At 43.9% G+C, this 15,843-nt stretch overlaps 1 protein-coding gene across 9 annotated transcripts in view; it reads right to left on the bottom strand.

Moving 5' to 3' along the window:
* Nucleotides 1-15,843, bottom strand: part of RAPGEF6 (Rap guanine nucleotide exchange factor 6) — a 149,981-nt gene that overhangs the window by 29,545 nt on the left and 104,593 nt on the right. For 5 of the 9 annotated variants that reach the window (XM_068158152.1, XM_068158198.1, XM_068158170.1 and 2 more), the window contains 10 exons: nucleotides 15,042-15,200; nucleotides 14,365-14,517; nucleotides 13,648-13,812; nucleotides 11,469-11,576; nucleotides 10,349-10,552; nucleotides 9,401-9,509; nucleotides 5,373-5,616; nucleotides 4,428-4,585; nucleotides 3,388-3,402; nucleotides 425-665 (listed from right to left, as the gene is read on the bottom strand). In XM_068158152.1, coding sequence (XP_068014253.1) covers nucleotides 425-665; nucleotides 3,388-3,402; nucleotides 4,428-4,585; nucleotides 5,373-5,616; nucleotides 9,401-9,509; nucleotides 10,349-10,552; nucleotides 11,469-11,576; nucleotides 13,648-13,812; nucleotides 14,365-14,517; nucleotides 15,042-15,200 — 1,556 coding nt within the window. The remainder of the gene's footprint in view (nucleotides 1-424; nucleotides 666-3,387; nucleotides 3,403-4,427; nucleotides 4,586-5,372; nucleotides 5,617-9,400; nucleotides 9,510-10,348; nucleotides 10,553-11,468; nucleotides 11,577-13,647; nucleotides 13,813-14,364; nucleotides 14,518-15,041; nucleotides 15,201-15,843) is intronic. The other 4 variants (XM_068158161.1, XM_068158223.1, XM_068158179.1 and 1 more) reach the window with 1 other exon arrangement.

The raw sequence follows: 15,843 nt of genomic DNA, 5'->3' as shown, positions 1-15,843 counted from the left end.
GTAACAGCTGGAGTACTGGGTCCAGTTCTGGGCTCCCCAGTTCAAACGATACAGGGAATTTCTGGAGAGCCAGGAAATTCCACCTAAACAGAAGGAGAAGCTTCTTTGCTAGAGAGGGTGCTGGAGCCCTGGAGCAGGCTGCCCAGAGAGGTTGTGGAGTCTCCTTGTCTAGAGAGATACCAGCCCCCCCAGCCACTGAGATCCTTGGCAAGCTGCTGTGGGTGCCCCTGCTTTAGCAGTGGGGGTTGGACTGGATGATCTCCAGGGGTCACCATGCTGGGATTCTGTAAGTCACTAACACTTACTTACTAGTTCTAATAGGCATCTGCCTACTTCAATTAAATCATCCCCCCCCGATGATTCTTTCAGATGCCTCACTCCTAAAAGCCAAATAATCCAAACTAAGACAACAAATGGGATTTACCTTCCGTTGAGTTGGATCCTGTCAGCCAGTTTGGAGAACTGATCTGGGAGTCTCCTCTGTTTGATGACTCCCTCGGGGCTGACAGACACCTCACACAAGGAGTAGGTCTCTGGGGCTCCTGTCAGGTTGAACTCATGGACAGCATGGCTCACCACTTCTTTGGCTGTAGTGTCTTTGCTGATGATGATGTAACAGCTCTGCTGATCTGCTTTGAAAACTCGTATGACTTGATCTGGAATATCTGAAATAACACAGTAACACCCTTCAGGGATGAAGTGCTTCTTCCACAAGGTCATTTACTGTCTTGTTTGAGAGCCAGAAAACAAAAAACAGGTAGCAAGACAAAAAAGAGCCATGCTGGATGTGATAAGTAGCCACTAGAACAGTCATTTTCTTCAAGTTTTAGAGGAAAAAAAAAGAGGACTTTTCTCTCCATTTCCAACCCAGTTGAACTGATACTCATTATACTTCAGATGGTACTCATTCCACCACCATAATCCAAGTACAAGACATCCCGAGACACTGAATAAGGGCCTGGAACACTTCTCTTATGAGGCTGAGAGACATGGGGCTGTTTCATCTGGAGAAGAGAAGACTGAGAGGGGATCTTACTAACATGTCTGAGGGGTGAGCATTAAGAAGGGGCCAGGCTCTTTTCAATTGTGTCCTGTGATAGGACAAGGGGCAAGAGGCACAAACTGGAGCCCAGGAGGTCCCACATCAACATGAGATAAAAATTCTTTGCTGTGAGGGTGCTGGAACATGCTGCCCAGAGAGGTTGTGGAGTCTCCTTTTCTGGAGACTTTCAAGACCTGTCTGGATGCATTGCTGTGTCACCTGCCTTAGGTGATCCTGCTCTGGTAGAGGGGTTAGATTCAGTCTCCAGAGGACTCTCTGAACCCCAACCATTTTGTGATTCTCTGTGATTGCTAAGCTGCACACTGCCCTTCTTGGCATGTCTCAAACTTGAGCAGCATCATCCCTCCTTTGGCTCTGGTGTCTTTGCAAGAGCCAGGCTCAAGCTGTGTGCCAGGACACCCTTCCTGGGGACGGGAAGCTGTAAACATGCATGGATAGGCAGTGGGTGGGAGGATGTAAAGGAGAAAGGAGATTTGGTTGCTCCCATAAGTAGCTGTAAGCTTTTACACTCGCTCTGTCACCCTGAGGGAACAAAGCTGCTGCCAGCAGTTAATTCTTTGGCTACTGTACTTATTTATAGCACATTTTATGTATTATAAATGCACTAGAGAACAACTTTATCCAAAGTAGCCTACAGCAGGAAATAAATATCTAAAGAAGCACACGTTTAAGCCATAGCTTGATGATTGGAAATCATTTGCTGCATGAGTTATTACAGAAGGTTTTCAAAATAAAACTGCCTGGGGGAAGGAGGGTGGTGGGAGAAGACAAGAGTCAAGAGTGCCCTCTGATCTAAAAGTCAGGAAAGTACAGTTCTGCCCCTCCCTAAACCTCACAAGTTTTCTGCAGTCCTGAGAAGGTGGGAGGATCTCACTGAGCCCTCAGCCACCTCTTCAGATCTTGAAGCTGTTGGAAAGCCACCTCAGATGTTGATGTGCCATTAGTTGCCACATCAGAGAGTCCCAGTGAGAGACACAAAGGGCTGTTACTATATCACAACCTCCCAACAGCACTTCACTTCTCTCACTGTCATCTGACCAGCCTTAAACAGCCTCAGCAATAAGAGCCAAACCTGAGGATGGAGGGAGGGCTATGACCTGCCACCTCAGGAAAGCCCCTAGAGCCCTGGGGATCAGAGAGGGAGTGAAGGAGAATCATCTGCTGGGCATCCAGCTCCTTCCAGCACAACCTTTTATGTTTTGTTTACCCCATCACCCTATACACTTATTTTTCTCTCTCAAAACTCACTGTTTAAGGAAGAACTTAAGATCTCTTTTAACACAGCAGTGACTTGGGGGTTACTTTTCCCTGCATCAGAGTTCAATGATGTCACAGGGGGCAGGCAGTTGGAATTTCAGAGCAAAAAGTAAGCAGGTAATTTATGATCCAACATCTAAAGTTTTTGCTTGTTGGAAAAAATGAAAGCTTCAATATCAGATGCAAATAAATTGGAACTTGGGAGGAAACAGCATGTTCAATAAAAAAATCTGCTTGAAAACTATTCTAACAGTGGGATCACCAATAGCTGGTGACTAGTTGAACTGGAAAAGCTTCATGTATATAGGAATGGGGGCAGTAAAGGCTAAAAATAAATATTATGTACTTATTTCAGAGCAAAAAGTGCTGAAAATGACACACTGAGCAATTTGGGAAATGCTTGCGCTCATGAAATCCTAACAGATCGAGAGAAGAGGCAAAGATCTACACCTTGGTATCAACGTACCTAAAAATCAAAACATACTCAAAGTATAGAACCAAAAACTGAAATGTAACTTGGGGGGAAAAAAAAGGAGAGCGAAAAAGAAAACAAAAGAACCACCATGCAACCGAAATTTAGGTATCTGGTGACAGCACATGAGTGTCTTCCAACAAGTCAATATTAATTACAATCATTTTCTTATGGATTATTCAGTTTCTGATGCCACCATAAACCACCTTTCAAGTTTGCATGCATGTAATTTTAGTTGTAAAGTTCAAGAGAAGAGGAAACTAAATGCCAGGCTATGTTACCATTTAAACTTTCCGTTTCTACGTCACAGCAACTTCATTCCTTTAAATTGAGGTCAGAGAGAAGCAAAGTGACCTTCCAAAGGTCATTCCGTGTCGGTGGCAGAAGTGGCAATAAAATGCAATACTCAGCCTCAGCACAGTGCCCATGAAGAGAACTGATGGATTTGGTTCATTGAAGGGAAGATTACAGGGCACAGAATTATTTAATGCCCTCCCAGTAATAATTACATCAACGCAATGAATGGAAGGGGTAAGCTTAACAGGCAAGCCATGCAATATTAAGGTCTATAGATGCCATACATCAGGATACTTACAGTAAAACCCAACAGCTGTCAGCAGGAAAATAAAAAAAGAGAAGGAAAAAAAAAAACACAACTCTGTCAACACCAAATCAAGATTTAGATACTTAGAAAACTTATCAAGTGTATGCAGTGCACTGAATGAACAATTTGGTTTTCTCTGCCATGTCAAATGACACCAGATAAGTTATAGTGAACTTAAAGGTAAGAAGGACTAGTTACCAGCATTTCATATTCTGCAGTAACTGCTGTCATATTAGGTGAAGATTCTCACAGAACACATGTGCAGCTCTCAGGCAGGCAGCAAGAACCTGGCTTTGCAGCAAAAAGGGAACTTACTGCTATGGATGTTTATGATGTTGATAGGATCTATCTGCATGCATCCTTTTTAAAGGGGAAATCTGCAAGTTTACATAAAAATAAGCCACAAGGCACTTTACAGAGCATGTAATTAGGCACTGAACTTACACTTGAAATGAAAAACCATGACTCTGATTTGACATGTTTACAGGCAGCTGCACATAACAACAAATGCCTCTTGCAGCCACCCAGAAATGAATTCCTACAGCAACAGCAAGGAAAGTGCAGACTGCACATCTCAAACCCTTTTTCAGTTCTTCTATATAGCTGAATATACATGTTTGTGAGATATTAAACATCAGCATCACTGCCTTGGTACCATGGCAGCCCTAGTTTATCCAAAACACTGCTTGAAACATATATTCAAAGGTGGTGGACAGACAAGTCAAATCACCAGGAGCATTGGTACTGGGAAGAGATGACAAGAGGAAGGTGCAGACACGGACAATCTGCTCTGGTAGACTCCAGTAAATCAAAGAGGTGGCAAAATGCATCTCTTTCTAAACACAAGCTAAGTGTCACATTACCAAAAATCAGGGAAGAGAGGTTCAGGCAGATCTGGATTTTCAGTGACTCTCCAGTTTGGCCCTGTTAGAGTCACAAGCTAAGCAGGGAACCACAGTCAGCATGTTTGATGCTGAGAAAAGATGGGATTCTGTCTTTGTATCATCCTGCAAATGAAGCTGAAGGTTTACCTGAAGGATTAGAGAAATCCAGAATGCTGGTTGTGGGCTGCAGCAGGTCTGGGCTGCTGGAGGAGAGCGTTCCTGGGATGGGCATTATAGCCAGGCTGTGCCGGCACTGCCGCGTCCCCACGATGCTGTCGTCCTGAGACTGGCTCACGCTGCCATCACTGCAAAACAGGACTGCTTCAGTGAGGGGCATGGAGCTCCTTGGATGAGGGAAATGAAGGCAAATAATCATAGAATGGGTTGGAAGGAACATTAAGGATCATCTAGTTCCAACCCTATGGGCAAGGACACCTCCCACTAGAGCAGGTTGCTCAAACCCTCATCCAGCCTGGTCTTAAACACTTCTAGGGATGAGGAATCCACAACTTCTCTAGGCAACCCTTTCTACTATCTCACCACCATCACAGCAAAGAATTTCTTCCTAATGGCCAACTTTAATCTACCCTCCTCTAGCTCCAAACCATTGTCACTTGCCCTGTCACCACAAGTCCTTACAAAAAGTAGTCCTCCCCATCTCTCTTGTAGCCTCCTTCACGTATTGGAAGTCTGCTCTAAGGTGTCCCTAGAGCCTTCTCTTCTCAGGGCTGAACAGACACAACTCCTTCAGCCTGTCTTAGGAGAAGTGCTGTAGCCCTCTGATTGTCACCATATGATGGCACTCAGATGTTTTAATCACCTGTTGCAGATGGGCTTTCAAAACAAAGACAGAGGAAAAAGCCTATTTGAAAGGATTTTTTGGGAGAGAAAAGATGTTTTGGCCTTGTTCTGCACTTATGGGTCAGATTTGGCTGGATTCTGTCTTGAAGGTCTTTTCCAAGCAGAAGGATTCTATGATTTGCTGCCTTTTCCTAACAAGATAAACAACATGATGACTGAGGACTCTAAGCAACTAAAGCATGACAGCTTACTAAGGAACCAACACTTTCTGGCCAGCAGAGTCAGACAAACCTGAAGAGTTTTGGAGGCAAGATGCTGAACCGGGTCTTGTCTAAGATTTTCCTGATTCTGTTTCTCCCGCCAGACACAGTGTTGGCTTTCAGTTTCTTGTTTCCCTTTTCACGGGGAAACATCTGTTCCACATCTCCAGGCATATCTGGGATGGAGTAGCGGTTGGTTTTCTTTTCTGCAATTTTGGGAATATGTGGAATTCCGTTCTTTTCCTGTCCTATCCTGCAGAGCAGCTCCTTAAACACTGCAAGAGAAGAAACAATTGTTGTGATTCATCTTTCCACACTTAAAACCGTACAGTGAATTCTTCCTTCCCCTCAAGCCTTTTCCTTCCCCACATCCCTGCAGGAAAAGTGAACCAAAGAGTTCCAAACCAGGCAACACATTGCATTTTAAACTGGGACTTATCCCGTGTCAGGTTGTGCAGCATCCAACATGATCTGGACAGGTTGGAGAGCTGGGTGCAGGCAAACCTCATGAAGTTTAATAAGGACAAATGCAGGGTCCTGCTTCTGGGGAAGAATAGTAACAGGCACCAGTACAGGTTAGAGGCTGCCCTGCTGGAAAGCCTTGGACCTTGGAGTGCTGGTGGACAGCAAGTTCTCCATGGAACAACAATGTGCCCTTGTGGCCAAGAAAGCCAACAGTATCCTGGAATGCATCGAGAAGGGTGTGTCCAGCAGGTCTAGGGAAGTTCTTTTACCTCTCTACTCTGCCCTGGTGAGACCACACCTGGAATACTGTGTCCAGTTTTGAGCTCCCCAATTCAAGAAAGACAGAGACGTGCTGGAGAGAATCTAATGGAGAGCCATGAGGATGATAGGAGACTTGAGCATCTCCCCTGTGAGGAGAGACTGAGAGCCTGGGGCTATTTAATCTTGAGAAGACTGAGAGGGGACCTTGACGTGTATAAATATTGAGGGGTGAGTGCCAAGTGGATGGGCCCAAGCTCTTTTCAGTGGTGCAGAGTAGTAAGACAAGAAACAACAGGTTCAAGTTTGAACATAGAAGATTTCACCTCATCATGAGGAGAAACTTCTTTACAGTGAAGGTGACAGAGCACTGGAACAGGCTGCCCAGGGAGGTTGTGGAGTCTCCTCTCGAGACTTTCAAACCCCACCTGGATGCATTCCTGTGCAGCCTACCCTAAGTGATACTGCTTTGGCAGGGGGGTTGAACCCAATGATCTCTTGAGGTCCCTTCCAACCTCTAATATACTGTGATACTATGAGTTTTGCTTTTGAATATCTTGGCAGAAAGGGTAACCCCTAAATGTTCAATCAAACATCCTGCACAGCACAGTTCTCCCAACTGCTGTGGAAATTACCACCAATCACAGCACAATCTAACAGACCCAGCTTACCATTATGGGATACAGAACAAGGAGCTAGGTCCCCAGTTCAACAGAGACAGGGAACTACTGGAGAGAGTCCAGTGGAGGCTACAAACATGCTGAGGGGCCTGGAGCAGCTCTGTGAGAAGGAAAGACTGAGAGTCCTGGGGCTGTTGAGCCTGGAGAAGGATCTGATCAGCACTCAGCAGGAGCTGCCAGTGGTTCCCAGTGACAAGACAAGGGGCAATGGGCACAAACTGGAACACAGAAGGTTCCATCTGACCAGGAGGAGAAACTTCTTTGGTGCTAGGGGTGCTGGAGCCCTGGAGCAGGCTGCCCAGAGAAGTTGTGGAGTCTCCTTCTCTGCAGAGTTTCCAATCCCCCCAGGCCATTATGATCCTGGGCAAGCTGCTTTGGGTGCCCCTGCTTTAGCAGTGGGGTTGGACTGGATGATCTCCAGGGGTCCCTTCTAACCCTCACCATGTTGGCATTTTGGGGTTCTGTGAAACACTGCTTTCACAGCCATCAGCTCTATGCATTTATTGAGGTTTTTTTGTCTGCATCTTTTAGGTAATCGGGTGCAGCTGCTTCCTCAAAAATAACTTCCAGACAGACTGATATTTTCCAAAGTGCCTTTGTTTGCTTCTAGTAATATTACTGAACAGAAGCTGCATCAAATTTCCTATTGCAATTATCAAACTGAGCCAGTTTATTACCAACGCTGACACTGCCAGAGATGTAATTCCATGGAAAAGATAGTGTTTGTGTTCTTTATGTTTCCTCCCACATACAAAAGGTGAAAATTAATTGTTCCAATTGGTTTATCAAGAAAAAAGTTTTTTAAAAGGGCTTTTTAAACCTTTTTCCAATCTTCTTAAATCCCTCAAGTCAAAAAACTTCAGTATTTTCTGTTGGCAACATCAGGATAGTGGGAAAATGCAGAGCAAATTACTCAGGTACAGAGCAAATTGCCCAAGATTATCCCTATGAGCAAGGTAACCAGGACTTTCTGTATAGAAAGATCCAGTCAAATTACATTTTGCTGTTGCATAATGAACTCTGAGGCTACAAGCCTTCACAGAATAGATTCAATATAAGAAAGGGAATTGCTCCTTGTCAGCACCAGACGCTCAGCACTCGATTAAAAAGGCAGGATAATAAGTATCACCTTTGGAAAGGAAAAGCAAAAAAGATGCTTCCAGACACGAACTTATTCAAATTCAACAGAGAAACCACCTTGACATTGTATCAGCTAGCAGGAAGAGATTACAATCTACTTGTAAATGTGCATTGCTTACATTTATAATGCCAATGAATGATCTGTCACTGTCTCAGCTACAGTTACACTTTATTTCATGTCATTTCACAGTATCACAGTATCACCAAGGTTGGAAGAGACCTCAAAGATCGAGTCCAACCTGTCACCACAGACCTCATGACTAGACCATGGCACCAAGTGCCACGTCCAGTCCCCTCTTGAACACCTCCAGAGACTGTGACTCCACCACCTCCCTGGGCAGCACATTCCAATGACCAATGACTCTCTCCGTGAAGAACTTTCTCCTCACCTCCAGCCTAAACTTCCCCTGGCACAGCTTGAGAATGTGTTCTCTTGTTCTGGTGCTGGTTGCTAGAGAGAAGACACCAACCCCTTCCTGGCTACGACCACCTTTCAGGTAGTTGTAGAGAGCAATGAGGTCTCCCCTGAGCCTCCTCTTCTCCAGGCTAAACAATCCCAGCTCCCTCAGCCTCTCCTCACAGGGCTGTGCTCAAGGCCTCTCCCCAGCCTTGTTGCCCTTCTCTGGACACGTTCAAGTGTCTCGATGTCCTTCTTAAACTGAGGAGCCCAGAACTGGACACAGTACTCAAGGTGTGGCTGCACCACCCATTAAGTGTGGCTGCTTCATGCTTTTGGGGAATTATGCTGCTAAGCAGCTTCCAGGATCTTGGAAACATTTTACCTGCAGAGTGTTAACAGAAAATGATGACTGCAAAGGAAATCGATAGTGAACAAGGGCAGGCAACTGGAAGGGGGAAATAAGAAGAGGAGACGAGACCCTCAGAAGGTCTCAGACACAGCTCCAGAGGAAGGAGCTGTCTCCTGCACACTCTCATTCTTTCTGCAGCCATGGTTATTTTGTTGCCTGAACAGGATTATGGAAAACGAACAGATGATTTGACTGAGATTTTAAAGAGGTATTTATGTGTTTATATTCACTCTGACAATTAAAGGCCGACATTTATGTGCCATTCCATGCTTTATATCCCCTTTACAGCGTCATCTATAGAGGGAATTTCTCCTATGGCTCTTACAGCCATTAGAAAAAGTTTTACACAAGCCCAGTTTGACATTTTTTGCTGTTTCTTGGCAGAAAACGTTTTGGCCCAGCTCCCTTGGCTCTGGATCAGCCATATCGCATGAAGGGACACTAAAGCTGCTTAAACAGTCATCTGAGGATTTCTCAGGGAGTGAAGAGCTGCCTGTGCTGGCTTGGTGCCACTCAGCATGCAGCCCTTGGCACACAGGGACTTATCTGAGCAAATGGAGGCACAACGAGGGGACTTCTGCACCAATTTTCACTCCTAGTGCATGTTGGGGAAAACAAGGGGGGGATTTTACTGCACTTGTAAAGCCAGAAAGAGTGGAGTTTTACTTCACATTCATTAAATACATCATACATAAAAGCCTACTCACCAAAAATGTTTGTTTTTACAGTAATGGAGAGATGAGTGTTGTTCCTTAGGATTTCCAGAGCTTTTGCAAAGGTAATGTTCTCAAAATTCTGTCCATTTACTTCCATTATCTTTAAGAAGGAACAAACAATGGCCTTTTAGAAGAGCACCTGGCTTACAAATACAAAGGTGATAATACAGGCAACAGAACTTTCCAGAAGCTATCTCATCACCCCCAGAGCAGTTGCAGAATGAAAACATTCACTCTAAAATAACTACTTCAATCATGACAGTGAAGAGAGATCCCGTAAACACGCCAGGACCTTCACTCCACCTGACAAAGGATTTAGAGATTTATTTTCTCTGCTAAAAAAGCATCCTTGCAATCAAGAACTGAACCAAAATTGGTGGAGCATGGTAGAGCTGATACTACATCAAAGGCTGGATCTTCAGGTGGTGTGAACTGCTACTGCTTCACCAGCCTCAGTGAACTGGAATGACTCACACGTGGTGGGAATCACAGATACATGGAATGGTTTGGGCTGGAAAGGACCTTAAAGATCACCTAGTTCCAACCCCCCTGCCATGGGCAGGGACACCTTCCTATGAGCCCAGGTTGCTCAAGGTCTCATCGAACTTGGCCTTGAACACCTCCCAGGAGGGGGCATCCACAACCTCCCTGGGCAGCCTGTTGAGTCCAACATATTTCTGATCAGAAAGTTGCCTAAATAACCACAGCTTGTTTGGGATTTTTTTAACCAATTTGGTTTCTGAAATACTTCAATATTTCACAGCTATTTAATAGAAACTCATTTACCACATGTCAAGTGAAGCTGAACTGTGTCATTCACAACAGAATACCAGCCAGTTGTTTGCTTCTAGTAACCAGCATCATCTTTTGTTGACAGCACAACAAATGGTTGAGGCAGAATAAAAAGTCATTAAAATAATGACCTTTGTTCTTTTTTACCTGATCACCACGCTTGAGTCCAGCTTCTGCTGCTTTACTGCCCACTTCCACAGTCTCCACAAAAATACCAAACCCTTTGTCACTTCCTCCCAGGAGGCTGAAAAACAGTGGTGAATCTCTAGAAGGCTTCTGCAGGGTGATTTGTCTCCATTTTGCTTTGGCAGCGCAGGCAATATTCAGCAGTCTGAGATGCCCTTTCATTTTCTGTAAGGCAGAAGACACAAGATGGAGTGCAATGTTTGTTTTACCAGAAATGTAAAGAAATAGTTGTGAAAGCACTGCCAAGTGCCAGGAAAAAAAAAAAAAAAAGAAAAAAAAAAAAAAAAAAAAGATTTTTGCTGCCATGTATCCAAATCTTACTAAATAAACCTCATTCTCTTTTGCAGTAATGCAGAAAAGTCAATGAGTGCTATTTCATATTGGCTTTAGACCTAATTATAGAATCACAGAATCAATACAGTTGAAAAAGACCTCAAAGATCATCGAGTCCAACCTGCCACTACAGACCTCATGACTACTAAACCATGGCACCAAGTGCCACGTCCAATCCCCTCTTCCACACCTCCAGGGATGGTGACTCCACCACCTCCCTGGGCAGCCCATTCCAATGACCAATGACTCTCTCCGTGAAGAACTTTCTCCTCACCTCCAGCCTAAACTTCCCCTGGCGCAGCTTGAGACTGTGTCCTTTTGTTCTGGTGCTGGTTGCCTGGAAGCAACCCCCTCCTGGCTACAACCACCTTTCAGGTAGCTATAGAGAGCAATACGGTCTCCCCTGCGCCTCCTCTTCTCCAGGCTAAACAATCCCAGCTCCCTCAGCCTCTCCTCATAGGGCTTGTGCTCAAGGCCTCTCACCAGCCTCGTTACCCTTCTCTGGACATATTCAAGAGTCTCCATTGTCCTTCTTAAACTGAGGAGCCCAGAACTAGATACATACATATTTAAGAACAAATGTCCATGTTAAAAAGCCATCTATTAACTGTTAAGACTTAGAGATTTACAATGTGTTAATCACTGGTGTTGAAAATGTGTGTGTGTGTGTTTAAGTCACTGGTAACACACTGGAGAACGAAAAAGCGTAAGGTGAGGCAGTCTGACAGGGGCTCTCTGTTGCTCTTACCGTGTCTTCCAAGTTCTTCTCAAATTCCTCCAGAAATCGAGTCATAGCAGGATCCCCTTCAAAATCATTAAAATGATTGTTCACCCACAGTAAGACCACTCTGGTAACCTGGAAAACAAACAGAAGAGTTATGTTTATACAATACAGGTACCCATGATTCTTCTCCTATAGGCTTTAATCTACAAGCAAAGAAGGGTACAAGGACATGGCAGAGCAACAAAGGACAGACTCCTGCATTTGTTCATGACCATGTCCATGACATTTACACTTGAAATTATCTTCTCTTTTATTTGTGGAAACAAATGAAAAATATAAAGCCAATCATATCTATACCTCATTGCCCACATCACTGGTACTCACAAATCCATCTTTGGTTAACTCTTATGCTCTTTGTCAAGATTAATTCTTTAAAGCATCCTAATGAACAAGGAGGGCCATGAAGATGATCCAAAAGGTGGAACACCTCTGCTATCAAGACAGACTGAGTAAGCTGGGGAAGAGAAGGCTCCAGGGAGACCTTAGAGAAGCCTTTCAGTATTTGAAGGGGGCTGCTGGAGCGTTAGAGAGGGACCTTTGACAAAGGCATGAGTGACAGGATGAAGGTGATGGCTTCAAAGTGGAAGAAGTTTGATTTAGATGAGACATCAGGAAGAAATTCTTCCCCATGAGGGTGGTGAGGCACAGGAACAGCTTGCCCAGAGAAGTTGTGGAGGCTCCAAGCCTGGAAGTCTTGAAGGCCAGGCTGGATGGGGACTTGAGCAACCTGATCTAGTGGAAGGTGTCCCTGCCCATGGCAGAGGGGTGGAACTAGATGATCTTTAAGGTCCCTTCCAATCCAAACCAGTCTATGGCTCTATGATATAGTTCTAGGAACCATGTTGTGATAATAAAAAGATTTGTTTTAAGAACTTTTGGTTAAATCTTCAGGTTGCTTCTCTATGTGCTAGTAGCATACATGATGAAGTTGGTCTGACAACTATTTTATCCATCCATGTTATAAAGAAAGGTGAATTTATAGCAGTCTCATTCCTAAAAATAAACAATTTGCTCTTTTATTCACTGAGACAGTTTGGGTTTTTCACTTTCCTTTTCTTGAAAGCCAGCAGTTGCCAAAATGAACAGCATGGGAAAAGGTAACAAGAGAAGGAATAACCACAGCAAAACACCCCAGCCAATTTCTTAGGCAAGAAAATAGAGGGTGTTGAGTGGCTGCTTGGTTTCCTACCACTCAAAGCTTGGACACATAAAACCACTGGCCAAGCATTTTACTGCCCTAATTTGCAACAAATTGGACATGGATCCAAGTGCCAGAGGATGACCATTTTTCATGTGTCTGTGCATACATTGAGTGGAACCTCATCCTATTTATGGAAGCTGTTTTATGGACTGCACCTGTCTTGAACAGAGTTTATTTTAAGTACTGAGTTTGTAATAAGTTGCTCAAATAAAACGTGCTCCATGCACTGAAAAGCTCTGCAGTGGAAAGCCATGGAAGACAAGCACAATGCTGTTACGAACAGAAAGAGACCATGAACACAATTTCCCTGCATTTCTGGTGAAACAGGATTCCAGAGACTGCCATTTGCACCTTTAAATTTGATAGGAAACAGCATTTACAGGTTCACAGATTGCATCAGGTTGGAAGGGACCCTCAAAGGTCATCTTGTCCAAGCCCACAGCACTCAGCAGGGACATCTCCAACTAGGTCAGGCTGCCCACATCAAGTCTGACATTGAATGTCTCCAGGAATGGGACATCAACACATCCCTGAGCAGCCTGTTCTGGGATTTTACCACTCTCCTTGTAAAGAACTTCATGTCCAACCTAACCTCCCCTGCTCCAGTTTCAAACCATTGCCCCTTGGTCCTATCACCACAGGCCCTCCTAAACAGTCCCTCCCCAGTCTTCCTGTAGGTCCCCTTCAGATATGGAAGTGTGGTTAGAAGGTCTATTTATCCTTCTCCAGAAGAGCAGCAGTGTCAGACCTAATTTAGGAGAGTTCACTATACATATACACAGTTCACTGGAGAATCTTTCTTGACACTAGTGAAAAATACTTTGCTTTAAACTAGTTGATATAAAACAGCTGGAACATGATCCCAGCTTTTCAGTGACACAAACAGGAATCAATCTCGAGACATCTTCACCAGAAATACTAATCTCTCTGACTCAAACCAACCTTATCCCTGAGGCTGTCCACTGTGAACCATTCCAAGAGTTTATTTCCAACTTCCAGAGGGCTGGTGAGAAATGTTCTGTATGTTAAAAGGAAATCCTCGATGTAGGTTGGATCCACGATCGAATGCTCTTCTATTAAGTGCATGATGAGTCGCTCGGGTGTTGCCTTCAAAATTAAACACCAAAAATAACCAATCTCTCTTGCCACCCTTTCACCCTAGAAAGCACCTGAACATAAACCCATGTGGACTGTACAGTCTCTTTTACAATTCAGTAATGGCAAACTCAGGAGAAAATACGCTAATGTGTTTTTAAATCAATATACCAACATGTTTTTAAATCAAATGTTCGTGCTTTTCTCAGCCCAAATATTTTCTAGAGGTAACACCTGGCAAAAATAATTAGTAACTGCCCTTCATTTTATTTTTAATAAACAGCTTCAGGTCCTCTTCCCAGATTACAAAGCACAGGTTGATACATAAAGACACACTAAGGGAGCTCCCAATGGAAGACTCAAGGTACCTGCTGAACAGCTCTGACTTTATTGAAAGGGGGATGGAAGTGCATTTGTTAAATAATATAAATTCCCTCCAATAATTATTTTTTCTCTGAGCTGAGACAGACATAATTGAGCCTGTGTTCTAGAATCAAACCAAACCCATAATTACTAATAAAGAAAGGTTTAATAGACCAATGGAAAGCAAAGAAAGAAATTCACCTTGATAACTATGTGTCCTTTCCTGGTCCCGCTGCGATCCAACTCTCTGTGCTCTTTTACCATAACAATTTCTCCTTCCTCCTCCACTTTGTGAGTGTTTTTTTCCACGTGGTTCAGAATCCTCCAGTAGTCTTGCTGGGCTATACACACAAACTGCCCCCAGACAACACAGGATTGTTAATAAATATCCCAAATGTGGATGTAGCCCCATCTCTGGGCTGCTTTGACATGATCCCTATAGCACAGTATTTGATACCAATCCCACTCTGTTCTGCTGAACTACATGGAAGTTTGAAATAGAAGACAAACAGAACTGGTCAACTTCTGACATCCCAAAAAGCTTGTTTAAATGGGTTAAATGTAGAGGACAAAGGCTCTAAGAAGTGACAACTGTTTATTTTCTATTTATCTCTTCTTACACACACAGAACATGACTAGGGTGGGCTGACATCTCAGCACAAAGCAGAAGCTCCTGTTCCTCACCTAACAGCAGTAGGAAATACATCTCAGCTGCTAACAACTGTAAAACCAACACAGCATCAGCAGAGCCCTTGACCCACAAAATACCAACCTCCTTTTTTCTGCTCTTGGAATAATGACCATGCCTTAAGATGAAAGCAGCCTGTTTTATTCCACACCTGAAAACGTAGGGTACATGTATAGAATTGTCATCTTACCTGACAGTCATCTACTTTTGTTCTGACCACTCCATTCATGTATTGTTTGTCCAGAGAGGGAGTAATCCCAAAGCTATTTCCCATACAGAGGCTCTCACTCTTCCCATCAGGATAGCTGATCTCCACTGTGCCATTTAAAATAACATACCACGAATCAAGCTGGAGGAAGTAAAAAACAAATGTAAGAGGTGAAGCTAATTCAACAGCTTTTAGAAGCTCTTCCAGTGCTCTTAGCAAAGCTCATTCTTGCAGACTCCAGTTTGTTGCCACCACAGTTTAATTCACTAAAAATGTGCCCTGTAAGGCAAGCAGCAGTGAAGATGAGTGAAGCAAGAACCCTTTTCAGCATTCTTCATTCATTTCAGCACTAATTCAGCAGGGAGAAATGCTGATGAATAGATTGCTTTTTAAATCAGTGGGCTAATTGCTACAACGTATTTATGCCACTTGGTGAGAAGGAACACTCCTCTCCAGGGTACCCATTTGGTCACTACCAGAGACAAAAGTCCACCTAGACTTCATGAAAGAGTGACCTGCTATGGCTATTCCTGATCCAAGGGCAGAGAAAGATTTCAAGACAATGATCCAAAACACCTATGCTGGGAGCCTGACCACTGACTAATTTGAACATGTCTCTTCTCCCACTGATTATGTCTGAAAACTGCTCCTAATTTCGATGTTTATAGAATAACAGACTGGTTTGGGTTGGAAGGGATCTTTAAAGATCATCCAGACCAACCCCCTTTCAGTCAGCTCTAGTCTGCAACTACAGCAGGTTGCTCAAAGCCCCAAACAATCTGAC

This window comes from Melanerpes formicivorus, unplaced genomic scaffold (assembly GCF_026170545.1).
Source record: "Melanerpes formicivorus ecotype bairdi unplaced genomic scaffold, bMelFor1.0.p_v2 SCAF_2, whole genome shotgun sequence".
NCBI classification, from domain to species: Eukaryota; Metazoa; Chordata; class Aves; order Piciformes; family Picidae; genus Melanerpes; species Melanerpes formicivorus.
The sequence above is the reverse complement of the archived record's forward strand: the minus strand, read 5'-3'. Positions and strand labels throughout refer to the sequence as shown.